Source organism: Pomacea canaliculata, linkage group LG3 (genome assembly GCF_003073045.1).
Source record: "Pomacea canaliculata isolate SZHN2017 linkage group LG3, ASM307304v1, whole genome shotgun sequence".
In the NCBI taxonomy this organism is placed as follows: Eukaryota; Metazoa; Mollusca; class Gastropoda; order Architaenioglossa; family Ampullariidae; genus Pomacea; species Pomacea canaliculata.
This window is the reverse complement of record NC_037592.1, coordinates 11,174,517-11,201,294: the sequence shown is the minus strand read 5'-3', so window position 1 is coordinate 11,201,294 and position 26,778 is coordinate 11,174,517. Positions and strand designations below refer to the sequence as shown.

At 36.4% G+C, this 26,778-nt stretch overlaps 1 protein-coding gene and 1 long non-coding RNA gene across 32 annotated transcripts in view; one reads left to right on the top strand and one right to left on the bottom strand.

Moving 5' to 3' along the window:
* Positions 1-3,621: 3,621 nt before the first annotated feature.
* On the bottom strand, positions 3,622-8,829 carry LOC112560654. Its single transcript, XR_003098563.1, has 4 exons — positions 8,353-8,829; positions 7,233-7,320; positions 5,470-5,500; positions 3,622-3,685 (listed from the first exon to the last, which is right to left on the bottom strand). It is a non-coding gene; the product is annotated as an uncharacterized LOC112560654 (long non-coding RNA).
* The window catches only part of LOC112560646 (cytosolic carboxypeptidase 2-like), a 47,666-nt gene continuing 24,876 nt past the window's right edge, over positions 3,989-26,778 (top strand). For 26 of the 31 annotated variants that reach the window (XM_025232609.1, XM_025232637.1, XM_025232626.1 and 23 more), the window contains exons 1-20: positions 4,003-4,341; positions 4,780-4,830; positions 5,274-5,331; positions 7,216-7,344; positions 11,427-11,492; positions 13,012-13,073; positions 13,575-13,648; positions 14,918-15,000; positions 16,945-17,027; positions 17,725-17,835; positions 18,597-18,730; positions 19,409-19,541; positions 19,882-20,003; positions 21,845-21,965; positions 22,558-22,695; positions 24,300-24,410; positions 24,711-24,880; positions 25,329-25,488; positions 25,605-25,706; positions 25,993-26,118. In XM_025232609.1, coding sequence (XP_025088394.1) covers positions 4,294-4,341; positions 4,780-4,830; positions 5,274-5,331; positions 7,216-7,344; positions 11,427-11,492; positions 13,012-13,073; positions 13,575-13,648; positions 14,918-15,000; positions 16,945-17,027; positions 17,725-17,835; positions 18,597-18,730; positions 19,409-19,541; positions 19,882-20,003; positions 21,845-21,965; positions 22,558-22,695; positions 24,300-24,410; positions 24,711-24,880; positions 25,329-25,488; positions 25,605-25,706; positions 25,993-26,118 — 2,082 coding nt within the window. In that variant the 5' untranslated portion in view covers positions 4,003-4,293. Of the gene's footprint in view, positions 4,342-4,779; positions 4,831-5,273; positions 5,332-7,215; positions 7,345-11,426; positions 11,493-13,011; positions 13,074-13,574; positions 13,649-14,917; positions 15,001-16,944; positions 17,028-17,724; positions 17,836-18,596; positions 18,731-19,408; positions 19,542-19,881; positions 20,004-21,844; positions 21,966-22,557; positions 22,696-24,299; positions 24,411-24,710; positions 24,881-25,328; positions 25,489-25,604; positions 25,707-25,992; positions 26,119-26,778 lie in introns of all 31 variants that reach the window. The other 5 variants (XM_025232614.1, XM_025232613.1, XM_025232615.1 and 2 more) reach the window with 5 other exon arrangements.

The window sequence follows — 26,778 nt, the reverse complement described above, 5'->3', positions numbered from 1 at the left end:
GTCAGTTCTTGCTGCGAGCCGCATGACCAGACGGTGAGTTTGTAAGAAGCACGCACCTTCTACGAAGAACGAATCATGGTTTGTTTCTCCGTTTAGACGTGGCCGTGCATGAGCCAGAAGGACGACCTTTGCTCTTTCTGATCGTGGACGCTGCTTTGGAAGATTTTCGCGAGGCCGGCTGGCTGATTGGGTGAGACAGACTGAAGCGGTCCTCCATGACGTTTACCCGCCCGGCTTTGATGGCTCGCTGCCGCGCGGACTTGGCCTGGCCATCGGTGTACTTTTCCTTGCCAAGGTCCCGGTACAGGCGGTTGCGGATGGAGGCGAGCGTATGGCTGAGTTCACTGCCGAGCTTCGTGATGGCGGTTACCACACTCACAAGCTGTCAGTCGAAGATTCGCCTTCTTTCGCTGTCTGAGCTTCCCGGAGCTGACATGGTCGTCGTAGAACTGTTCATCAGAATCGCCGCAGTTTAGTGGACGGTCGGCAAATAAAAACAGAGCTTTTACAGAAGCGGGGAGACTATACAAAGGATCCCTCCCCACCCTGACGTAGGTGTTGCGATGTAAACCTCGTTGCCCTAGTAACAGAACTACAAGGTAGGTAGGGATGGGGAGGGTGTATTGCCTGTTTGTATGGCAATACACTGCGGCTTGATAGATATATAAATAGAACTTTGTCAGTGCATGCTGAAAAACGTATTTTCCAGATTTGTTGGCCGTATAAAATATTTTGGTAATTATATTTGACAGCTTTGGAGGTTGCCACGTAAGTTGCAGCACGATCTATACACGTCTGTGGCTCCAGGAAACAAATGACGTCGTCGTCCATGGCAACAGGAAGTAAAGCGACTAGTTACCATGTTGACGATTTTAAGGATCCGCGAAACTGCGCCAAATGATTCACTTTTTTTTCTCATCATTGATACGCACGGTAACTCACAAACACAGATGGAAATGAAATATCTTTTGTCAAAATATGGTGACATAAAACTTATACATAATAAAAGCAAATCTTTTTGGTGGGATTTTATTCAGGCCATAGAATCTAAACACTTCATTGCGCAGATGAAACATGAATCCAAGCAGGACTTAGCAGTCTTAAGTATAATCAGCAAGTCTTTAGGAAGGCATCCTGTATCCTCACTATTCCTGATAATTAACAGAACGCAGTCATTCAGTTACACATTCGTGATGGGATTTCATTTTCCAGCTAACGTAGTAGAGAAGTATGGGTAGGTCACACCTGTATGCATGCATTATTCTCCTCACCACAAACTGCCATTAATTCAGAAGGAAAATTGTTTATCAGATGAGCCATAATACAACGGAATATGCCCTTTGATGTCATTGTTCATTTTCCTTGTTATCGTGATGTTGCAAAACTGAACAGCTTGCTTCTGGCTGCATTATCAATATAGTATACTTTTCGTTGGATTCTTATTTTTAAAGATATGATGTCGATATTGAAGATATGAAAATGTATGTGCAGTTGTACATGTATTAGATGACAGATTGTGTGAGCACAAGTGAGATGTAACATACACTGGTCTGTTCTAGAAACAATATGGCTTTAACACAAAGACACACAACAAAGATTGACTAATCAGCAACCTTTATTCAATCGTCACCAACATGATGCATTATTGAAATGATGCTGAAGCAGCGAGCTAGTAACAAAGTGGACGTTTTCACTGTCTGCACACAAAGTCTGCTCATCATATAAAGCATCAGAATGTGAATGGACAGAACATGACCCAAAATAAGCTACATCTTAAGCTTGGTCCTTCTCCAATGACGCCTTTTAGCATTATATCTGGAAAGAAAATAAACACAAGTTTTAGATCTACATCCCCTTGGTAAAAGCATGTAAGACAGCAATCTCGCAAATACATTTCGACATCACCAATACATACACATGAGTACTTAGGCAGTAGTGGTAGAGCAAAATCTTACCCTTTGTCATCTAATAATTTATTGCTAATTTACACAACCAATGACAGAAATCACAAGGTAAACCCTACACACAGTAATAACTGTCTTGTAACATGACTAATCACCACAAAACTTATTATAGGCACAGACAGAAGATAAGATGGTCTATTTCATACAAACAACCTGTTTTTTAAATGAAAAACCAAGATAGGCATTCTTTTTATTACCAAGGTAAATTCGTCACCGGCATGGTTTCAGAATCAATGACTAGCTATGTTCAATCATAAACTTTTCAGACATTTGTTCTTAAACACCCCAGATTATCTTATCGATATTTGAGCCTAAACACCACATCTGTACAGAAGTATTGGTACAAGTGACCAATCAGGAATGACTCCCATGGGATACCTTGATTAAAATCATCTTGCTACATTTTTTCTTTCGAACAAGGAATCCTTTTTCACAGAAAAGAGAAACTGCCCAAAGATGACTGCCATTACTGCTGTGAGAGCAAGACTCTTTTTGTGGTGACATGCTGCATGCAACATGATGTAAAGACAGCATACCTGATTGTATTTCCCGTTCTCATTCTGACCCACTGAGGAATTGGTCGGTTCTGCTTAATCTTTTTGGCCAGCTTCATTTTAACTCGGAAAGTCTTGTGTGCACCCTGAAATAAATATTACCATTAACAATTTAGTGCCCATTAACGAGATGCAAAGTGAAATCGTTTGTCATGTTCTGGTCAGTTGGTAAGTACGCATGTCCCATGTTTATTCTTGAATTAGTATAATGGTGATTTTAGTATATTTTAGTGGTTAATTTAAAATAAATATACTAACAGTACATATGCTGGGAGAAACAGGTTTTCATACGAAACGAACAAGGCACAAAATGTGAAAGCAGATAAGCTAACATTATGCAAACTGTTGTCAGAGTAGTGCTCATGGTAGGTCCATACATGTTTAAAGGATTCAACAAAGCATGAGTTGCGAACACGGCAAGCAGCATTGCTACCTAGCTGTTAACACAAAATGGTGTCCTTCTATAGGTTCTGAAGCCAAAACCCAATTGTGTGCCAAAGAGTTGAACATATTTTCTTACAATTCTAGTTACTGGAAGTTTTCACAGATGTCTTATGTGTGGTGGTTGTACAGCATGTCAGTGACTCAGTAATGTTGTCAGTGCAAACTAGCAGACGTACAACGCTACAAGAATAGCTCACGTTTAATTCAATCTATTTCTTCCCTACAGGAAAAAGCTTAACTTATATACAAAAGTTTCAATGACACTAACAACCATGCTTAAAACCCTCTTACCACGACATAAAAGTATATTACAAACAGTGTGAAAACAAGGGTAAAGTTTTTATTATTGCTCCTCTCGTGTATAACAAGAAACCTATACATTTTTGGAAAGTATAAAACTTGAACTTTGCAACAAAAGAAAAGAATCGCCTTCCAAGGTAAAGCCACTATCGTGCTCAAAGGGTTACAAATCAAATGGATTACAAGAGAAACGAAGTGATCGTCAAAGGCATGTTATATCCTTTAAAATATTAACGATGTATTAAAAAATAAATAAAAACCTGAATTCTTTAATGCTTAAATATCATTAAAGTATAAAAATACATTGTTATAATCATTGTAAAACTAAGGATTCTAGCAATACAATACATGCATACATACCATCTCGCCTCTGTTTAGCTCACGAAACCGGAAGAGGTCGAAGTAGGCTCGGACTTGTTGTAACTGTGTTGTGTTGAGGCACAAAGTGAAAAATAAAAAAATTAAAATTAAAAAAACATTTCTCTATTTCTTGGGATGTACGTTACTTTTATACCTAAGTTGCGAAAAGTACATATTTGCTGCAGGGTTGATAAAACATTATGTTACTCCGCAAATGTAAATTAATAAAAAATAAAATTATTTAATGATATATTCTTTCTTCTTTAGAAAAATGCAAACACAGTGAAATAAATTGCAAGCAATATTATTTTCTTTAGATACATTATATGAAATAAAATATTAAAATAAAGGAACTTGAAATTGTCGCGGCAGTTTACAGTAGCGTCTTTTGCAGTACATCGCCTGGAAGTATTCCTCAACCTTTGCGGTGTTTGTTTTTGGATACCTTTTTATTTATCTTGTAAAGAAAATACTTCTTTGTCATTATTAAATTAACATCAGCTGTGAAAAATATTTGAAAACTTTTTTGATGATTGAAAAAATGATTAGGGATTTTATGTTGCGCATCTGACATTCCAGGAGATGCATGCACAGCCAGTATAGTTGACAAGCGAAAGGTTAGTTGTTAAACTGCAGATTACAACGCCTCAAGTTCAACAGCGTGACTTTTTATGTTCTTGTTGCTGCTCTGGGCTCCTCGAAGAGTAACAAGGAATAAAGTAATCTTAACTTTTTATGTTTAAAAGATCTACGATTTCACAAGCATCCAAGAGTAAAACAACTCTATTTTCTTCTGGCACTGACACATATGTATTTGTATGTGTTGCATTTTTAAAACAATAATAATAGTAATAATAATAATAATAATGAAAGTTGTACAAGCTGAAAAATAAAAACAGAATAATCACATTAGTTTGAAACACACCAAAATCTTGAAGATAATTAAAAAGTAGCTGTGACATTAATGTAACATTTTTATTATCAGATAACAGCTAGTTCTGAATTTAAAATATATTTTCTGTTTTTATCAAAAACACAAAATGTAAGGTTGATTTCAATAGCTTCATTTCAGCAGCTTCATGTTTTGTAGTCTTAATTGCTTTATAAATGTGTAGATTTGTTGAGACATTCTCTGCAAAAAGATGTTGCTCTTTCAGATGAAGATGTGGTTAGAGGAGGAGCAAACAGGGGAGCAGGACTATTATGCGGTATGTGTTAAATCTCTCGATTTTGACTGATTTGAGATTTATTCAATGGATATGACATATTTTTAGAGCAATTACATCATGCTATAGCTTATAAATATCTTGTTTTGACAAATGGGCCTCTTGTTAAGCAAGCATAAACAAGTATACTGATATAGCCATAAAGCAATATTATTATTTCATATCAAGATTTCTGGTTTTGTTGCCATAATCAATTTTAAAATCTAGTTCTTGACATGTTTTGTTTTCTTATTTAGAGTTACAAATTTGGTTTCAGTAACTGGTATAGGAACAGCATATTTTGTTGATGACATTACATCTTACAGGTGCATTTGTTTTTTGTTTAGCTAGAGTACATTTTCTGTGATGGTGTAACCTAAAGTAACACTGTTTTTTATCTTTACCTTTTATTCTGGACCTGAAAAATTTATTTTTCTTTAAATCAGAATCCATATGAAAGTTTTATAAAGAGGCACCTGAAAAACTCATATGGCTATTTCACAGGTAAAATGATTTATTATTCATTTATGATCTTACTTATCTGTAATAATTTTATTACAAGATGTAATTTTAATTTAGTATAAACAAGTACATATTCATAAGGTATGCTATTCATGCTTATTGTTGTGTAGATATACATACCTTTTCACAATGTTCATGAACAGCTTAAAAACTGCAAAGCAAAATTGACTTTGTATGAAAAGTTGAAAAGAGCAAAAGGAGAGAATGAAATGGAGATAATTTAAAATATGCAGACTGTTTCTACAAAGTCATGGTTAAAAGACTAGAGAAAGTAAATTTTTTTTCTTCTAATGATTGAGCAAAGCTCAGTGCAAGATACATCCCTTCCAATCATGAGATAAATGCAAACATACATCACCGTGCACAGAAAGAGATCAGCAATAGAGATGTCAGAATTGTAAATGAATACATTTAGATTGTCAAACTTTTAGAAAAAAAAATTTAGCCATAATGCTTGCACACTCTCCCCTATTCATGAGAATTTCTTTATGTCAGATAACAGCCTCAAATATCTCAGCAGCTCATTAATTCTTCAAGGAGTTTACCCAATGGGTCTCTACCCAAGTGATAACAATTTGCTCAGTAGATAAGCTGAAGATGACAAATATAAACTCTGCTCTCTATAAATATATGGTGGAAGATGTGAAAAATGTCATAGGGTTTGATGCTTGTGTGTACATAATTAGCAGGCATTCAACTAGGAAATATTTTTTCATTAGGTAAAAGGATGTACATCCTGTTGTTACCTGTTCTTTGTACTTTTCAAGAACAGATAGAGATATCAAGGGGTATATGGTAGAAATGAACGATACCTTAGTTGCTTAATAAAAAGAATTATAAAATTTATTGCATTTCTTTTAACAGTGACTCCGTTATTTACGCTATTTAGCACTTAGCATTTGAAAACTGTTGAAGCTCTTGAAGTTCTGTTTAACTCATTCAAGACACAAATTAAGCTAGTTACTCTAGAATATACAAAGTTATCCAATTTTCAAAAAATATTCTAAAAACTATAAGAGATAGCTGAACTAAACAAACATATAAGAAATGTATAAGAAATCAACCATTTCTGCTTTGATCCATCCTGAAGATATGCTTTTTATGAATCTAAAAAGAATGAAGTATGCCCTGTGAAATTTTGAAAACATTTTACACACACACTCTGAAAAGTTACTTCATTTTTGCTCTTATGGAGATATTTGTGTTTGATGTTAAGGAAATGCTTTGGATAGCCTTATTTGGATTTTGTCCTACATTACATTTCATATTTCTAATATTTGTGTAAAAAGTACAATAGCCTGTTGCACACATTTGTACTATGTCTGTTTTAAAGGTGCAGTCACAGAGCATAGGCCATATTTATGGGAAAGAGAATGAGTTAAAAGATGTTCATCCATTTTGCTAGACAGAACCTTTTAGAGCAGAGGTTCTCAACCTTTTTCGTGACTGTACCCCCAAAGGATGAAAGTATGTCCGCGGGTACCTCTCGCACATAAAATTACTTATTTTCATAAAGGCGTGTGCTTATTTATGTCGCTGCTTGCCTCTGCATAACCCTTGCCATACCCTTAGTGGTATGCGTATCACCGTTTGAGAACCGCAGTTTTAGAGGACATGCAGCTCTAAAGATAATCCAAGTCGAATTAAACTGCTGATAACAGAAAAAAAAAAACTATTCGTCATTTAGTTACAGAAATGCATGGGGATTTTATTTTTTTAAATACATTAGACAAGCACATGATTTTTATTAACTTTCCCACATCCAGATTTTAGCAAACTTTGATCCAGTATCTATATCAAGAATACATGATCTTGTCATTTAGGATTATGTGATCGTATTGGTTTGTATCAATATTTGCTTTTCAGGAAAGAATCAGAATTACCGCAATGGCTTTCAGCAGTACAAGGAATGGGAGAAGACGTTTGCATTTGGTGAAGGCAGCAGCAGTTCAGAAGAGTGTGATCTTGACTCTGACGATGAAAAAAGTGCAATTGGTCAGTACTTTTATTTAAGTAAAAGGGTTAAGTTTTCTTTCTACTTTCAGTGATAATTTGTAAAGATTTATGAATTATTATTACTTGTATAATATGTTGTTGAATAGTTGATGCGAAAAATACCTGTATTTATTTTCTTTGCAGTGCAATGCTTGGTAACTTATTATCAATGTTCTGGTGCACATTAGTATATATTATTTTAAACATTTGAAAATAAATAACAGACATGAAATTTAAATATGAGGTAATCAACAAGAACAGACTGGATCAGAGGTTTTTTTTGGGTGAGTTTTTTGAGTGGGGGGTGGGTAAGGGTAAGGGGAGAGAGAATTTTTCTAGAATGACAAGAACTGGGTCTTTATGTCAGTGCCTGGGAAATTTCTCAACCACTTGAAAGTGATATAGGTACAAAACATTGTGTGATGTTAGCCACTAGAACGAGATGCACAGCAGGGACGAAACATTGTATGTTGCAAGCCACAGCTAGTGTATTTGCTCTTCTGTAGCCTAAAGCCAAGTTCATTAGAGCATGTTCATTTTTTTAAGTATATTTTTGACTGGTTTTGCTCTTCTGAATATGATAACCTGTTTAAATATTCTTTTTTCCACACATGTATTTTATAAACTTTGCAGAACGAACTGGCTTTCTAATGTCAGAACTCTGGATTTTACCTATTGTTTGGGTATCGTATTCATAGTACATGTATTGGGAGGGGGGGAGCAACACCTTGTTTATCAATCATTGTCGCCTTCCACAGGAAATGTTTCTCATACTCTTGTCTATATGGTGATAAAATGCTTTGAAAATGCTGTCCACAGAATGTGACGAGGGATAATGACATTTGCTATTTATATACCTTTTGTGGTGAAAACTTGAAAAGGTTTCATATTTCATTTATTATGCCTGTCTTATATTTGTCCACTAAATGAAGTATAACAATAAATAAATGCCCAATAAAAATAGCATATTGTTGTTTTAAAGGTACAAAAGAAACTTTTAAAACCCACCTATTAGCAGCTATAACATTGTGACTGAAACAGTATCAGCTGGATCAGAAGCTATTGACTTGCAGGCTGGTTGTCAGTTTCTGAGTTAGCCTGCCTCTTGATCCTGACTAATTTTCAGGCTGATTGATTTTTTCCCCTGGTGGGGCTATAATGGGTGGCTAGTTTTTGCTATGGCCTAGTGTGTGCATAGATTGCATACCATAGCAATAACTTATTGACTGGCTGTGCATGGTCAGTGGGGTGGCTGCTGTTTACGTTTCTAAGGCAGCTAATACACATTTTAAGACTTGTGCAAATGAGTTTGGAAGACTCAGGCAGTTAACAGCAACTATATCACTGAATAGGCTTTGGAACTGTATATGTGTGGATACAAAGTGCTTTCCATTTTGGACAAAGAGAAGTACAAAGACTGTAAGAATCAGTAGAATATAAGAATGGCCCTAGGAGATCTGAGAAAAGTTATATTTTATTTTCACTTTGAGATAAACCCTCACTCCATTCCCACAAAACGAGAGGAAATAATTTTTATGAAGGTGTCCTTTTGAAAGGTCCTTACTTTCATGCTGCTAGCATGAGGGACATTTGAACTTATCTACTTACATTATGAATTTTTTCTTTGATGGATGAGGGTGTAATCAGATATGGACAGTTTTTTAATTTTTATATTGTAATTTACAGTATAATATGAGGAGCTCAATCGTTATTATAGTATTTGTATTATGTTTCCTCTCAGTATAAGCTGTGCACTATAGGCATGTTACCTTTGGTGGCCAGAGATTAAATGAGGGTCCAATTGTAATTGCTGGAGGATCAATTATGCATGAAATACCCTACACCTATTGATTAAATGTTCATTGCATTCCCCAGGAAGGGCTTATTTTAAAAGTCTGCAATTTTCTTTTTAAGAAATCTTGGAAACACTTGGAAGTTATTGTTAGCTCTGGAATATTCTTCCCAAGTTTAGTTTGATTCGATTAAGATACCTTGTGAGACAGGCACAGAATAGCAAACAGTGAAAGGTGCCAAACATGGATTCTGATGAAGAAACTGGAACTGAGTCAGGATCAGATTCAGAGTCAGGATCAGAGTCTTGTTCAGAGTCTGGTTCAGGATCTGAATTGGATGCTGAATCACAGAAAGAGTTACATAGAAGAAATAACTCTAATCTTCCCAAAGAGTGGAAGTCAAGTGAAAAAGGAAGAAGAGTTGTTGCTAACAAAGAAAGCAGCAAGGACAAAAAACCATCAATGTAGAGAATAAGCAAGACAAAACTAGAGACATCTCACAGCCCAGAAAACCAAGTCAAGCACAGACGAAGAAAAATTACATAGCAAAATCTTCAAGTGATTCTGAAACAAGTAATGATGACGATAATGGTACTGCTGGAGAAGATAACATGGAAAATTCCTCTACTTCTGTTAGTACTAATGTTGGTGACAAAGCTAAATCAAAAAAGAGTGGGCAGGAAGAAAACAAAGATTCTGAAGATGATGGATCTTCCGAGAGCAAATCTGAAAGTCTTGAGAAGAGTGATGAGGACAATGAAGAAAGTGAAAATGAAGAAAGTGACAACCAAAGGTCAGATATGAGCTGCAGTAGAAAGCCAGAAAAAGCACCAAAAGACAAATCAGACACAAGTTTAAACAACAGTAGTGATGAAGAAGGAGGAAGACAAAGAGGAGTCTGAGAATGGAACTGAAAGTACAAAGTCCTCAACATTAAGTGTCAAGAAGAAATACAGTTCTAAGCAAGTAGAGGAGGAAAATACGGAAGAACAGGAATCTTTGAAGAGCAACCCTGATGAGATAAGTGAAGAAATCGATAAAGATGATTTTGATCAGGAATATACAAGTGCAGGTTCTGCTTTTGAAGAGGGCAATAATAAAAGAAACAGAAAGAGTATCAATAAAAGGAAAAAAATCCACAAAAACTCTAGTTCTTCATCAAGCATTTCTGACACCAAGAAATCAAGAGTGAGCAGGAGAATGAAGGAACAGACAGTGACCCAAGTGAGAAAGATGATTCATCTAAACAACTTTATAGAAGCAGTAACAGTTCAGATGAGGATGATGTGAAAAGCTGCAGAGAAAGTGATGAAAGCCGCATGGGGAAGTCAGTTAAGAAAAGGGACAAGGATAAAGGTCATCCAGAGATGATAGATGATGTTATTTTGACTGGAAATGAAGATGAAAACATGACTATAGAAGAAAGAAAATGTGAGAAGGGAGAGGAAACCAGTGAACTAGAATCCAGTGCAAGTGCAGATGACAATGAGGAGACAAGCGACCAAGATATAGTGAATAAGGATAATACAGAGGACCACATCTCTAGTTCTCATTCTCAGTCTGATACAGTGTCTGAAAAGTCAAGAAGCAGTGCCTACATATAAAAGTACCTGAAGAGAAAGCAAAAAGAACAATGAGGCTGATAAATAAATCTGATAAATCTATTTTAAGCAATTATGATTCTGCTTTGAAAACCAAGGACCCTAAATATGGTTCACGGAATGGAGCTGACTTCAAAGGTATCATCACTGAACACTGTTTACCAGAAAATGATCGTAGACTGCTTAAGGTCATGTCAAGTGGTCCATCTTCAGTTCCAAGAGACAGAAAATAGTATTGCTTTAGAAAGCATGACAGGAACAAAGCCCAAATGTAATTCAGCCCCTGTGTTACGAGGGACACATTCGCCAAAAGCAGAGATGGTGAGCAGTAGTTCGGAGTCGGAGCTGTCTGATGAAAGCTACTTGCTCCAGAACTTTACATTAAGCTCAGATAGCGAGAGTAGTAATACTGAAACCCAGAGTGGGAGTGAAGGAAGCAGTAAAGACAAAAAGAAAGAAGACACAACTAAGACATATCCACCACCTGTTGAGAAGCCATGGAAATACAAGCATCACTCTCATCCAGTGATGGAGCATGTACAGATGTATGCGTTATTGCCAGGTACAGTCTTTTTTACCTTGGATGGAAAACTTAATCCTACTTTCTTATTAAGAGTGTTTTCTTATTATTGGGAAACATTCAGTGAATTCTGTATTTTTTTTTATTTTATTGCCTCTTGTCTCTAAGATCACATTCTAGAAGACAGTCTTGCTTTACAACAAGAGTCTGAACATGATCCAGTTTCTTATGAGGGTGAGTTTTCAGTAAACTTTGCTTATTTGCTTGGAGCATTTAGAAGCAGTTAGACAGATGATGGTCACATTTTACAGGGAAGGTCAGCGGTGTAAAACAAATCCCATGCACTTTTTATGATAATTAAAACTAGAAGTATAGCCCACAGAATTGTGTTGAGTTCGCTTTTTGGTAGTTTGCTTTTGCTATTTAGTAGATCTGCGATATTTATTCATCAAACTTGAAATGAAGTCAACAAAAACTAGATATAGCTCTGAATGTTCTATCTTAGTTAATTATTCCTCTCTTAAAAAAATTTATTATTGGTAGGATGAAATATAATGCAGAACGACTTTAAAGGAAAGGGCAAGTGAAATAGCAAGTTGGTCTTAAATGATAGATTGACAACATGGCAGCTTCCTAGTATTGCCCCAGATCTAAATTTTAGATGAGATTCTAAGTAAATTATTGTTTTGCAATCTAAACTTTTGACAGAAACAATTCAGTGGTACTTATAATTTAAACCCAACTTGCTATTTCCCTTGCCAGCATATATTTAGATTTTCATGTCAAGGAGAGTGCAAAAAATATGTAATCCATAATTCTACTGTGGTATCAGTTTCCATGGTGTGGAGCATAAATATTTTCTACTGTACTTAGTTTAATATGTCACAAGAGTCCAGCTTGATTGCGATTCTACAGGATGATTTTCATAACTTTTTGTATTAATGCTTAACCTCATGTAGTGTACACAGCTTTATACACTTTATATCAGTGTTGAAAATTTTGTTTTTATTGTTTTATTAAAAGTTTATATTTATGACAGACAAATATGAAAGCAAAACAGATAAAATGTAGAAGTGTGCAATTTACATGCATCTTTCTTGTGGTTTGTCTGGCTGAATAAGTGTAGGTACTATATCTGCACATCTTTTGAGAACTTGGTGTCCTTAGACAAAGTTTCACATATGTTTATCCAATGTTTATCCTTACAAATCACAAGGCAGGCATCTCTTGCTTTAAACCAAGTTGGACATCCATTGGAAAGGTTCCCAGTCACTTAATCCCCAGACACTTCATCCCCAACGCTTCATCCTTAAAATGAAATTTTAACTATAAAAATTATGAAGCCGGCGAAAAATTTAATTGAAATTCAAATAATTATTTTCATATAAACATCACAATAAGTTTTACAATTAAAATAAATATTGAAATACATTAATAATATTTAAATCATGCTATTAACTTCAATGTCATTTGAACATCTACAACATTAGTTAAAGTATTTTAATTGTAAAACTTATTGTGATGTTTATATGAAAATAATTATTTGAATTGCAATTAAATTTTTCGCTGGCTTCATAATTTTTATAGTTAAAATTTCATTTTAAGGATGAAGCGTTGGGGATGAAGTGTCTGGGGATTAAGTGTCTGGACACCTATTGGAAAAATCATATCTTGCCTAATTTTGAGAATTCAGTCTGTCACATCAAGATTGCTAGCAAACAGGGTGGCATCAGAAGTGGTGTTTGTGTTTCAGATAACAGACAAGAGGACATCAGAACAACACAAGTCATCTACAGCTGTGAGTCGGGACGAATGGTCAGTAATGATTTCCAGTTTAGCTCCTTTTGCAGACGTTTTTGTGTATTGTCATATAAAAATATTTATGTTTTATCTTTATATGTCTGGTCATATATGTAAGCATATAAAAAGTAACTGCTCACATCTGCAACCAAAGTAGGTGGTTATTGATTAGGCTTCAACAATGAGGGTCAGATTTGATACATTCAATAAAAACTTAAATCAAATGACAGTTTTCAATCCCAGAAGTTATGAATAATTTATATTTTCCCTTCAGCTAACTTAACATTATATTTGTTGTTATGATATGTTATGTGAGCCTAACTTTTATGCTGGTTGAATGGCTGCAACTATCCTGCTAAGTGGATCCAGTGATTGAAACATACAACAGAATTATCTATAGCTGTCAGCTTTCACTTAATGCAGATCTCTAACTGTAGAAAATAATCATGGGCATTCACTCCATCAAAAGAGCATCTGTTTTAATATCTAATTCATTTTAATTAATATATTGTACAGGTTCCTCGACTTCGAGAACCCAGAAACCTCTATGCTTTGAATAAAGAGCTGGGACCTCAGCAGGCAGCAAGATGGTCTGTTTTGGTTCACTATTGGATTTGCTCTTCATCTATAAACTTCATTTAAATGATGACTGTTTACATTTATGTAATTGATTCCACTTATGGTTATGGTTAGGGTTAGTTATGATTTGCCAGCCACTTCTGGGACTATAGTTATAAAGCAAGATTTAGTAGTTTCCCCAGGACAACATGGGAAACTTAAGGAAAGCATCTTGCTTTTGTAATTAAAAGCTATACCTAGATCCAGTGAATATTATTTCATTTTTTTTACCCTAGGGCATCTTTGCTATTGTACCAGGGGTAAAACTTCTGCTTTATAATTTTGGAAATAAAACTGTCCTTAAATTTCCCATGTTGCCCTAAGGCAACACCTTACCATTGCTTTATAACTAAGCCCCTGGTCATGATCACAGTATGCCACTATGAAACTGTTTTGCAATGAGATTGATATGCATTCTGTGCCAACACTCGGATCTTATGTTAAGAGAGTGGTAGAGATGCATCATGGCAAGCACATATACTGAAATAACTTTAAGGCTGTCATCAAGGGTAAGGTGACCAGATGTCCCGCTTTTGACCTCGTGTCCCGCCTGCTCATCGGGCTGGACGCCCAATGTCCCGCTTTCTTGCTTTCTGGCAAGTCCATCAAATGTCCCGGTTGTCTTTAAAAATCACTTTTTTCGGCGTTCTTTGACGGTGACAACACCATCATCGGCACGTGTCCCGCTTTCGCCCCAGAAACGTCTGGTCACCTTAATCAAGGGTTTACCACCACTTCAACTACAGGCTGGTAGGAGTGCATTCTACTGACGGCCAATCATGTAAACACCACAGACAAATACTTAAAAACCATAAGTCTTTCTGCTATCAGAAGAGTACACTGCCATTCACTCTTGCTGAGTGAGCCTTTTTGATGTGGTTCTTTATAGCTGCATAGGTTTAATTACATGGCATCCATGATCTCAAGAGACGAATGGAATAACATGTTCAGGCTCGGCAGCAGGCACTTCACATGCTATGTAGAGCAGCCCATGGGGCTGGAGCTAAGGCTCTATCCCTTATTCTGGATCTCTTGGCAGCCTGCATGTTATGTCTGGTATCGTGCCTGTTATGTGCCATGCTGTTGGGGTCATCATCTATTGCTTGCCAGTTGTTGATGTCTTAGACAGTTTCAGACATAACTGAACCATAGAAAAGTCTATTGCTGTTTCCATCCAGTGTTGACCTTAGTGTAATATAAATGCTCAAAAAAGAAAATTTGCACAAACATTATTTTTTTAGGCCTTCGGAAATCCAGGTCCTGAAAGACAGAATATCTCATCTCTACTATGTTCCCCCAGAACCAGAACCTTGCTACAAACCAAGTAAGTCTATTTTTGTAACTGAAACATTTCACAATACATCTTTATTGCCTATTTCTATGCAGCAGAGATAGAAATGTTTCGTTGTTGGAAGCACATGAACTAAACAAACTAAGCAACGAACTAAACAACATGCAGTTGCTATACAATTAATACACTCTTAAACCTGCCCCCTCCTCTTTACCTGACATAACACCAGCATCTGAGCAACATCATGTCAACACCAGCCCTCCCACTAAGACAGAAATCATCAAAGCTATAAAAAGCATGAAAAGTTGGCAAAGCAACAGGCCTAGATGGCATACTCACAGAAGCATTAAAGGCAGACCCAGAGACAACAGCAAAAATGTTACAGCCCCTTCTACACAAGATCTAGGAACAAGAGTACCAACAGACTGGAAACTAGACCACCTGCTCAAGTTACCAAAGAAAGGAGACCTCTCTCAGTGCAACAGTTGGCGGGGGATCATACTGCTGTCCATCCCCAGTAAAGTCCTATCAAGGGTAATTCTAGAGAGACTGAAGAAGGCTCTAGACAAAAGACTGAGACCAGAACAAGCAGGGTTTTGCCAGGATAGGTCATGCACTGACCAATTTGCCACTCTCCGTATCATCATTGAGCAGTCTGTTGAGTGGTAGTCCTCCCTCTGTATAACTTTTGTGGACTTTGAGAAGGTATTTGACAATGTAGACAGGGACATCACATGGATGCTAATGATCCACTACAGTATTCCACCTAAGCTCATAAACATTTATTCAGAGGTTGTACAAAGACTCCTCCTGCCAAGTTATTTACAACGGCAAACTCACTAAACCTTTCGTAATGAAGACTGACATAAGACAGGGTTTCATATTATCACCAACAATCTTCCTGATGGTCATAGATTGGATTATGCACAAGACAATCCAAGACAACACTGTGTCCAGTGGACCTTCATCAAACAGCTAGAGGACCTGGACTTGCAGATGACATTAGTATCCTATCTCATAGGAAAACAGCATGCACAAACCAAACTGAGTAAGCTAGCAGAGGAAGCAGAGAAGACTGGCTTAAAGGTCAACAGAAGTGATGAAGATCAACAACAAGCAGGTTCTCCGAATCCAACTTCAAGGAGAGAACATCCTGGAAACAGACCGCTTCACGTATCTGCGGAGCATTGTCAACAAAGACAGTGGAGCGAACGATGACATCAAAAGCCACATCAACAAGGCCAGGCATGCTTTCAACAGCCTACGCCCCATCTGGAACTTTCGAGCATTATCCTTCCACAGTAAGACCTCATTCTTCAACACCAATGTGAAGGCTGTCCTGCTGTATGGTTCTGAAACCTGGAGAGTGACAGACACAATCAACAACAAGCTCCTGACCTTTACCAACCGAAGCCTATGCCATATTCTGGGAATAAAATGGCCTGAAAAGATCTCCAACAACAGCCTGTGGCAAAGAACCAACCAGAATGCCACTAGCCAAGACATCAAAAAGCACAATTGGGGCTGGATAGGAAGTAAATCAGCTGACACCATTGCTAAGCAGGCACTTGACTGGAATTTTCAGGGGAAAAGGAGAGTTGGGAGACCAAAGCAGAATTGGAAAAGAACAGTAGAAAGCGAGTCAAAGGATGTTAGAACCACATGGGCCCATCTGAAGGGGGCTGCCCAAAACCAGGTTTACTGGCGAGGTTTTGTTACTGCCCTATGCTCCTCGAGGAGTAAGGACTAAACTAACTAAAGTACACCCCGCCCCCTCCTAGCAATACTTATGAGAGGCATGTATACACATCCACATTCACACAAACACTAGGTAACTTTATTTTACCTATTTCACAAGGGAATGAAATGAAACTAGCCTCATTAGTGAACCTCTACTAGTTCTTAAAGTCACTGTCACCACAATGTGCTTAATCTAGTAGTTATTAAATGATATTGTGAGGTTTTCTCCATCCACAGCTGGCATGGAAAGGACTCCGATGTGTCGTGGAGAGGAAGGTGGAGGGAAAGTGGTTTTTGAATATGATCCAAAATTACGATGTGTGAGTAGTGTTTCACTTGCTGTCCACCAATAATCTGCATGGAGATATATAGCTTTTCTGGTAGCTACAGGGTCATTGTGTCTGTAATTTAGCAGGTCAAAGCATGGCTGCTGTTAGTAATACATGTACTGATGAATACTGATCTTTTATGGTACAGCCTTATGTAGGAGGGATTATAGATTTTAGTCTTATTTGTAAATGATGCAAAATAATGCTCCAGAAAATGAATGATGGAGCTTTTCATGCAAATGATGTTTATTCAGATCATTAAAATATGTACAAAATAAATGACAGCATATCCCCCCCTAACTTCCATCTCCCCCCAAAAAACAAAAAAACCTCTCAATTGTATAGTGGTATAGTCTGGTTCAGCCATTATTGTGTGTAACCATTAACTTGTCCCTGCTGGGTTACTTCGGTGGGACCATCATGCATGAAGAACACTACATTTTACGCTGAAAGAAATTTGTGCATCAACTAACTGTAATTGTAGCAAATTAGAACAGAAGTTGAGTCACAACCTAAATTCTTACTTGCTTCTGTTGTACAATATTACTTGTCATCTTTTGTTCATGTCATGTTCTGACGGAATTATGATCCCATTTCTTCTAATCCCACACTTCTTATTCCCTGTGGGTGTCCTGTCCCTTTTATCTTATCTGGTCATGCTGCTGAGTGGTAACATCACGCTTCTCAGAACTGGATACGTGTGCTTGCCTTGGCTGAGACTCAGAGGCAGGTATTCCTCAATAAATCGAACATGCTGGAATGGACTGCAGTACACCATGACGAGGGAGAAAACTATCAGGTAGCATGACCCACATGCACCCCTCAGAGTGCTCACTCTGTGCAGTTCAGCGGCCACTGGCATCCATTAATCCCCATAATAAACCCTAACTATAAAATGTTTGTCCTCTAGAAGAAACAAGAAAATTACTATTATGTGTGATTAAACATCTGGGTTAAGAGCAAGTGTTCCGTTGTTGTGTGCCTTTTTGGCACTACCATCAAACACTGTATGACAGAATATTTTGGTAGGTGCTGTGATTGTGTAGTTCTTTAGTTGATTTGAATTTTTACTCAAAACTTGTTGTTTATTCTGTTACAATTGGTGCACAGGGACTACCACAATGTTCTTCATATTAGGCAGTTCAACACATTGAGCCAAATCACTGTTCATGTACCCACTTGCAGGTCACCAGGCTTGACTGACCATCCCATATTGAGTAACTTATCCTAAATGAAAGACACTTGTCCTATGATCCAGATGAGATATTCATTTGAGACATGCTAATTTCTGGACGATAAACATTTCTATATGGCTATTTTACTTTCATTCATATAATCTTAGTGTTCATATAAGAAGTGCTGCTTTACTTCATTATTATATATTTGCCAAACAAATTAAAACTAATTAAAATAATCATGCATAATCAATGGTTTAATTGCTTTTAAAAAAATCCATTTAAAACTTCATAGGTTTTAAAATGATTTTAGTATGCTTTAATAATTATCAAATAATCATCAAATCATTTAACAATCATCAAAACAACGTATTTTTTAATGCAGTTCATGCGATCATGTGTTGGAGGATCACGCAATGGAACAAGCAAGTGTGCAGTGGAGCTTGAATCTGAGAATGATACTACACTGATTTTCGAGTCACGCTTTGAAAGTGGAAACTTAGCAAAAGCTGTGAAAGTGTAAGCAGATTAAGTGTACTTAAATTAATTTCTTCTTTAAATCCATTCCAAATGACTTGGTATAAATCATTACATGGTTTCAATTCCAAAAGTCCATTCACAATTAAGTTTATAAAAGACTTGATGTCAACATTCACATCTGTGCAGGAGGCCTAAAACTGACAGAAAACATCATCACATTTTCATGACATCCAATGACATCAGTAAATTTTATTAACATTTAGTATCTGTGTATGTATGACTATTTTTAGACTTCAAAAGTATTAAAAGCACAGATTGGGTATTCAGTTTTAACTTGGTGTATCAACCATCCTGGTTTGCACCTATTTGCTTGAAGACCTTTGGAAACACATTAGGACACACATTAAAAAGGTGTTTTATTAACCATGAAGAAAATGAAATCAAATACAGCCTTTTTTTCCAGTCATCAAACACATAGATTATAGGATAGGGAGCAAGAAATGTTGTATGCATGTATGCCTGCTCACTAAAGCACCCATGTACATCTGGTAATTATAAAAAATGATGTAGAATATTTTAGAAGTTCTTTGCAAGTTGTTTACAAGTAATGTTGATATATTTAAGTTTATCCAACTACCCATATTGCACAGTGTAGCTACCATGGATATGTACCTTTGATCCAATAAGATTTTCGTTTATATGTGTGTGTGTTCACAGTGGTGACTATGAATATGAACTGTGGCTGCGCTATGACTTGTACACAGACAAACATACCCAGTGGTTTTACTTCAGCTTCAGCAATACCCGTCCCAATGTGCAGTATCGTTTCACTATTGTCAATCTGCTCAAGGTGAACATTTCCATATTTGAAGAAAGAAATTTAAAATATGAACCATTTTATCTGCATGTACAACAGTTCAAATGCAGACTTGTCAAAAAGTGTTATGAAGATGACAAGTTTTGATTTCTGTTAAAAATTCTAAAATAGATTGATAGTCAAGTGGACTATCAAATGGCATTATTTTTTGGATGAAAATACATTGCAGGTTTTTATAATTTCAACTTTAAATGTTATATTTTCAGCCATACTGTAAGATATAATTTAGAATATTGCTATAGAGTTTTTATTGAAAGCATGAAAAGAAACCAATTAGTAACAAATAGAGACCTGGAAGATTTGTTTTCTGTAGCCTGACAGCCTGTACAACAATGGGATGAGACCATTAATGTACAGTGATAAAGAGGCAAATTTGAAGAAAGTGGGTTGGATTCGTGGTGGTCAAGATATCAAGTACTACCGCAACAACCTCAGGTTTGTTATGTATTACTTAGTTTCTGGAGTTTTAGGCAGCAAGTTTCAGTCTGGTTATTATCTTGAGCTTTCACTGTTTTTATTTGTTGTACAATTTGTACTGTTTATATTATTACATGTACATGATTATCACTCAGCAATGTTGTGGTGGAGTGCTTTACAATTATTTTTATTCTCTTAATTGCCACCAGTATAGTGAAGATCACTATAGATCCTTAGAGTGTTCTTTCTATGTAGTACCTGTTTATACAACCAGCTTCTCTGCTTAGTATAAAACACAATTTTTCATCTCCTCCTCTTTGTGGAATTTTGCCACACATTTAGTTGGCCTTCAAAGTCTGGCTTAAGGGGCTGGCGCACATGATTTGGAAATTTAACATTGAAGAGGGCATAGTCTGAAGCACTCAATTGCTGTATGCCAGTTCTCAATGCTCTTTGTCCCCAATGCAGTTCAACATCTATTGAGATAATCTTGCAAGATATGCATCATGAGCACCACACCTACATGTACATCGAGATGAAGAGTGCTAAGCAACTTTCACTTTGCTGATGACATTGTTCTGATGGTGGGCAGACTTGTTGCCAGTGTGAGCACATATAGGAATGAAAATCAGCTTGGACAAGAGCATAGTAATGATGAACACTGTTAGACGAGTAGAAATCCATTTAAACTGTACAACTTGAGTACAGTTTAAAGTACCTGGATGTGACACTCTAAGAATGATAGTTATGTGGTGGACATTTGTCAATAATAACAGCAGCAATGGTAAGAATGGTGAGGTTCAACAAATTCTGGGAGAGCAAGTGTGTATATATATGAGGGACCTATTGAAAAGGGTGCAGGATATGCCTCACTGGTGCACCTTCACCATTGCTGTATCTTATCATGTACCACTCACACCCCCAATGACTGGTCACAGTTTATGCTTGAAAATAGACTAGTGGAGCACCTTTGTTGTAGAAAGTAGCGGGCATCTCACTTTTGCTGCTTGCTAGGATTTCCCCCATCACAAATAGACATTTGTATATATATATGTATACGTAATATATATATATTCATAAAATCCATAACATCCAAGCATATTCTAGATGTGTGCATAGAATTATGTTGCATGTGAAGAATTATTTTTCTGTCATGTTGTGGGGACATTAATAATAACAATAAATGCAAAATTTGTAAAGCGCAGACTCGCACTCCTAAGGAGCATGCTCTTAGTGCTTAAAAACAAGAATGAAACATGGACAGCATACGAGAGAAACACAAATAACATATGAGCTATAAAAGAATAAAAAACCATAGTAAACAAAGAATAAAATAAAATACAGAAAACACAAAGAGGAACCAATAACAAGAACAAGAGCTACGAGTAACATGATATTACAAAAGGAAGGGTGTGAAGAAGGACTAGGATTATGGGAAAGGTTGTTAGAAGTAATGTTTACGTAAGAGTTGTGTTTTCAGTGCATGTTTAAGGGATTCAATAGTAGGTACATGGCGGATATGGAAAGGGAGAGAGTTCCATTGTTTCGCTGCACAGCAACTAAAAATCCTGTGACCATATGTTGTTGCTTTGGTGACAGAAGGAGAAAGGAGACAATCATCAGACGTCAAGCAAGTTGTCTAGCTGGGATGTAAGGGAAGAGCAGTTCAGAGAAATAATCAGGGCAGGTGCCAGAAAAGAAATTAAAACACAGTGTTTGATATGTGTGGTTGCTGTCATTGTGTGGACATTCTACTGAATATGTGTACTGATATGTGTACTTACATGCATGCATGTTTGTACATATGTAAGCAATCTGATGAGCTTATGAAGGTGTTTAGATAGGATTCTGTTTGACAGGTATATGACTTCAAAGGGAGAGAAATCATATTTCTCATTAACATGGACAGCAGTATTGGCACATGAGAATGACACAGTATACTGGGCTCACTGCTATCCATATACATACACAGATCTGCAGGTGAGTGTTATCTACCAATAACCGATCTTCACAATATGTATTTTTTCTTTAATAGATTTTAATACTGGGGTGTGTCTGCTCTCTGCATATTGTGATGCTTTTAAGCTACACTTCATATCTCATTTCTTCTTTGTACTGTACCAGATGACATGACTATATGGAGCTATCCTGACTAGCTTCCTCAGTTCCAGCTACCTACTCCTGATTGTTTTTTGTTGTTGTTGTCCATCCCATGTATTATTATGTTTTCTGATTCTTTTCTTTATACATGGTCTTCTATGCTGCAAAAGGAAAATTTGTTACTTCCGATAGACAGTAAAATATTATTTGTTAAGGGTTTCTTTTGCTGCTGGACATATAAATTTAAAAATATAATGGGCAATTTCCTTTATCTGTATAAAATTAGTGATCAGCAGATTTTGAAATTATGATGGCTGGTATTGTTATACTTATTATTTTACGTATATGGGCATGAAGAGAGACATCCATGTACGTATTTAAAAGGATACTCATTGTTGTGATAGTAGATGTTTCTAATATTTTTTACCAAACAGCCTGGAGAATTGATTGTCAAGGATTTTGTATTTTCAAGGATTATTTAATGGAGCTGCAAAATGATCCAGCCAAATCACGCATATGCAAGCAGCGCATTCTTTGCCGTTCACTAGCTGGAAACTTAGTTTATATCCTTACCATTTCCTCACCATCACAAAATCTGGAGGACATGAAGGTGAAAACAAAATGTAATTTTTGCAAAATGTAAACATTATATGTAAAGTATTACAATACTTTTTCTATATCTTTATGTTTAATCTAAACAATCATTAGCTGGTGCTTATAGTTGAGTTCAGCTGATGCATCAGTTGTTATATTAGCCTGGAAGTTGTCAAAAAAAACTCCACTTGAATTACCAGAGAATCATTCTGTATGCCATGTGCTGAATGATCCTTGCTTGACATGTTTGCCAGTTTTTCTGGAATTCATTCAGATCCTATCTGACTGATCACATCCAGTCTGAGGTAGTTGTAGGCACCACATCTTTGCCTGCTTCCTGCTTCCTGCTTCCTTTGAAGTACAGTGGGGCTCAAGGCTCTGTTGTTGAGCCTGTTTTGTTCACCGAGTACATCCAGCAAATTGGTGCTATCATTGGCCACTTGGGCCATCAGTTCCACGTGTATGCTGATGATGCACAGTCAGATGCTAGTTTCTGGCCTTGCTTCCCACCTCCAGCAGGTTTGCACCACCACACAACATATAGTAGATCTTTGAAAGCCTGGATGACTATCAGTAAACTGAAAATGAATGATGACAAAACTGAGGTCTTTCCAACAGCCTTTGCAAATAAACTGAAATGTGTGCCATCCTCTACTACCTTAACTTTCTCTGGAGTTAACATCTTTCTCTATCTTCAGACCATTTTGAATCTTAATATTACCATCAACACATCATTGTCTCTTAAATCTCATGTCAATGTAATTTGTAAGTCAATCTTAGCAGAATCAATTGCATCTAACCCTTGCTGTCAGTTTCTGCCACCTAAAAGCTCATGCCTGCTTTTGTATCGTCCCAGCTGGATTACTAAACTCTCCATTCATCAGTCTCCCTATATAACTGCCTACTGGACAGCTAGAAGGTTCAAAACAATGCTGGTTGTATTGTTTCCCATAGGCAAAAAGGAGACCATACTACACTCGTCTATGAACTTCACTGACTCACACTGATTATAAGATTGCCATACTGTGCTACAGTTGTCTTCATGGTCTTGCTTCTGCATACCTGTCTGAGTTACTGATACCTTATAACCTGAGTCAGTCTCTTCGGTCTGCTTGTTTTGCCGTCCTCTCGGTGCCACACATCAGATGGGAGAAGTTCATCAGACATTCTTTTTGCTTCTCAGGGCATACTGTTTGGAATTTTCTTTCCTTATCTTTTCAAACTGTGTTCAAATGTCTGAATCCTTCAAATCTGGCTTCAAAGCCCAAAAGAAATATTTTGCATAATTAAGAGCACTGTTTCACTCACTTCCTAGATCTTTATCCATGCACTTAGTTCATGTTTTTGTCATGGTGTCATCTGTTTGTTGATGCTTATATTTTATATCTGGACTGTTGATTCATTTGTAGTCTTTCATGTGCATTGAACGTGCATCAACTTTGAGATTTGTGCTTTACATATTTAATTAATAAGAATAATAATATTAATGATAAATTTTTGGAAAACTTGTACCTTGTTTTATAAAGCAATTTCATCATAAATTTCCTGTTCATGATAAAATAAGTTAAACTTACATCATTTAGCTTGTCATCCACTGGTGGCAGTTTTCTTTGTTTACAGCATAAGAAGGCAGTAGTGATAACATCACGAGTCCATCCAGGAGAAAGCAACTCCAGCTGGATGATGAAGGGTTTGCTAGATTACCTAACTGGCAACTCACCAGATGCTAAAGTATTGTTCTGCTAATCATCTTTGACTTTGTTAGCATGTTGATCTGGTTATAAAAACAGAAGCATGTTAAGTATTTTTTATCATTTAAAACCTCTTTGTCTGTGTGTGTGTGAGATTTATAGTGAGCTTAATAAGCGCATACTGTTTTTAATCAACATTAGGACTGTAATCAACTGTAGGACTGTCAGTCTCAATACCAATCTATAATGCTGTTGTTTGTGACATTGTGGCAACATTGTGTGTGTGTGTGTGCATGCATATGTGTGTGTGTGTGAAACTGGGGTGACGTGTGTGATCCAGCTTCTCAGAGACACCTTTATCTTCAAAATCATCCCTATGTTAAATCCTGATGGAGTTATTGTGGGCAACTATCGGTGTTCCTTGGCTGGCAGAGACCTAAATAGACAGTACAAGTCCGTGCTGAAATATGCTTACCCCTGTGTTGTTCACACTAGAAACATGATTCGAAAGTTAGTATTATTTGTGTCAATAGCATTAATTTTTTGCAAAATTGCTGCTTTTTTGTTCATAAACTTAGATAATTTTTGAAAAGATTTGTTATTTGTTTATTGACATGTTTCAGTAGGCATAATAATTTTTCAGTGTTACAATGTATTTGATCATTTTTTACTAAACTGCAGATGGTATTCATTTTCATAATTTAAAAATTCCTACTTAATTTTTTAAAAACTTTAGATTATATAGTATACAATACAGGTGGGTATTTCTTTACTTTCATCATTATTGTCATCAGTTTTCTTGTTATGTTAAAGACAAGTTGTCAAGATGTGTCATTTGTAATGTTTTCTTGGATAAGCAATGCAATGGTAAGTTTTGTACACAATTGTAATTATTATCATAAGTTGTATAATTGCTGTTAATTGCTTTTAAAAAATTTAGGTGCATTATTTCCTACAGGTTGTTGCAAGAGAGAGATATCATTGTCTACTGTGACTTGCATGGCCATAGTCGTCGTCAGAATGTCTTCATCTATGGATGTGAGCAAAGGTTTGGCAGTAACAGGCGGCTGCATGAAAGAATATTTCCCTGCATGCTTCACAAAAATGCACCAGACAAGGTAAATTTTATCAAGGACTTTCTTTTTGCACCACAGTTTATTTGAGATGATTTTAATTGTAATGTTTTTTATGTATACTGTTTTCTTGTAGTTATTAGATGCTTACTCTTTTGCAGTTTTCATTTGATTCCTGCAAGTTCAAAGTGCAGAAGATCAAGGAGGGAACTGGACGTGTGGTGATGTGGAATATGGGAATCATGAACAGCTACACCATGGAGGTAACATCAACAATAACAGCTTTATATCATTGTTGCAACCCTTAGTGCTGTCAGCCTTTTCACTCTCATTATTATTGTTATTGATTTCTTTATCTTGGAAGACAGCAAAATATTTAAGATTCTGTCTGTACAAGCTTCTTATTACTAATGTTTTGGCACTCTGTGTTGCTTCATGCAACCAGTGACGCAACTTGAGATTATACTGCTACCATACTTCTCAGCCATTTGTGTGTATGTGTGTGTGTGTGTGTTTTCCATATTCATGCACACATTTTTGTGTACACAGGCCACTTTCTGTGGCTCCAGTTTGGGCAGGAAAAAGGGCTTTCACTTCAGTGTCGCAGACTTTGAAGCTATGGGTTATCATTTTTGTGACACTCTGCTTGACTACTGTGATCCAGATAATACCAAGGTAGGCTAAACTTTATAGATGGATAAAGTGAACAATTAATCCTTATCATGTAGTGCTTTGTCAGTTTATATATATCTTTGAATTTAAAGTTTTCAGCTGAAAGTATCCGATACTTGAATACCACTTTGAGCATGAGTCAGTAGAATTACTGAAAGTGAGAGTCATGGTAACATGTAGATAAAATTTTTTAAAGTAAAATTTGAACTTTTGGAGGGATGTGAACACATGAAAGCACCTGATATAGTTCGAATCAGCCTACATGCATACGTCTATGTTTAATTTTTGAAAGGATTCTTAGTAGAACATTTCTTGATATATGCTGAAAGTCCACATTGCAGCTGACAGAAGTTTTACAGGTCATAAAAAATTATCAAAGGAAGTTATATGATGAATTGATAGTTCTCACAATCTGAGGTTCTAGTATGGGCATAGCTGTGTTGTCCCGATTAATCTCGTTTTCCAGAAACATTTTTTGTTATATTTACTGTGTTGACTAATTGAGACTCATGATGTACCCTATAATTGTACTTCATAGAAACAGTGTGAGTCTGAGAGATTATAAGATTACAAGTTTCCATTTGCATTGCAGGATAACCGAGATGAACATTTTATTAGATTCAGTGTGACTGTAGCCATCTTAAACATTGCACAACAGTTAGA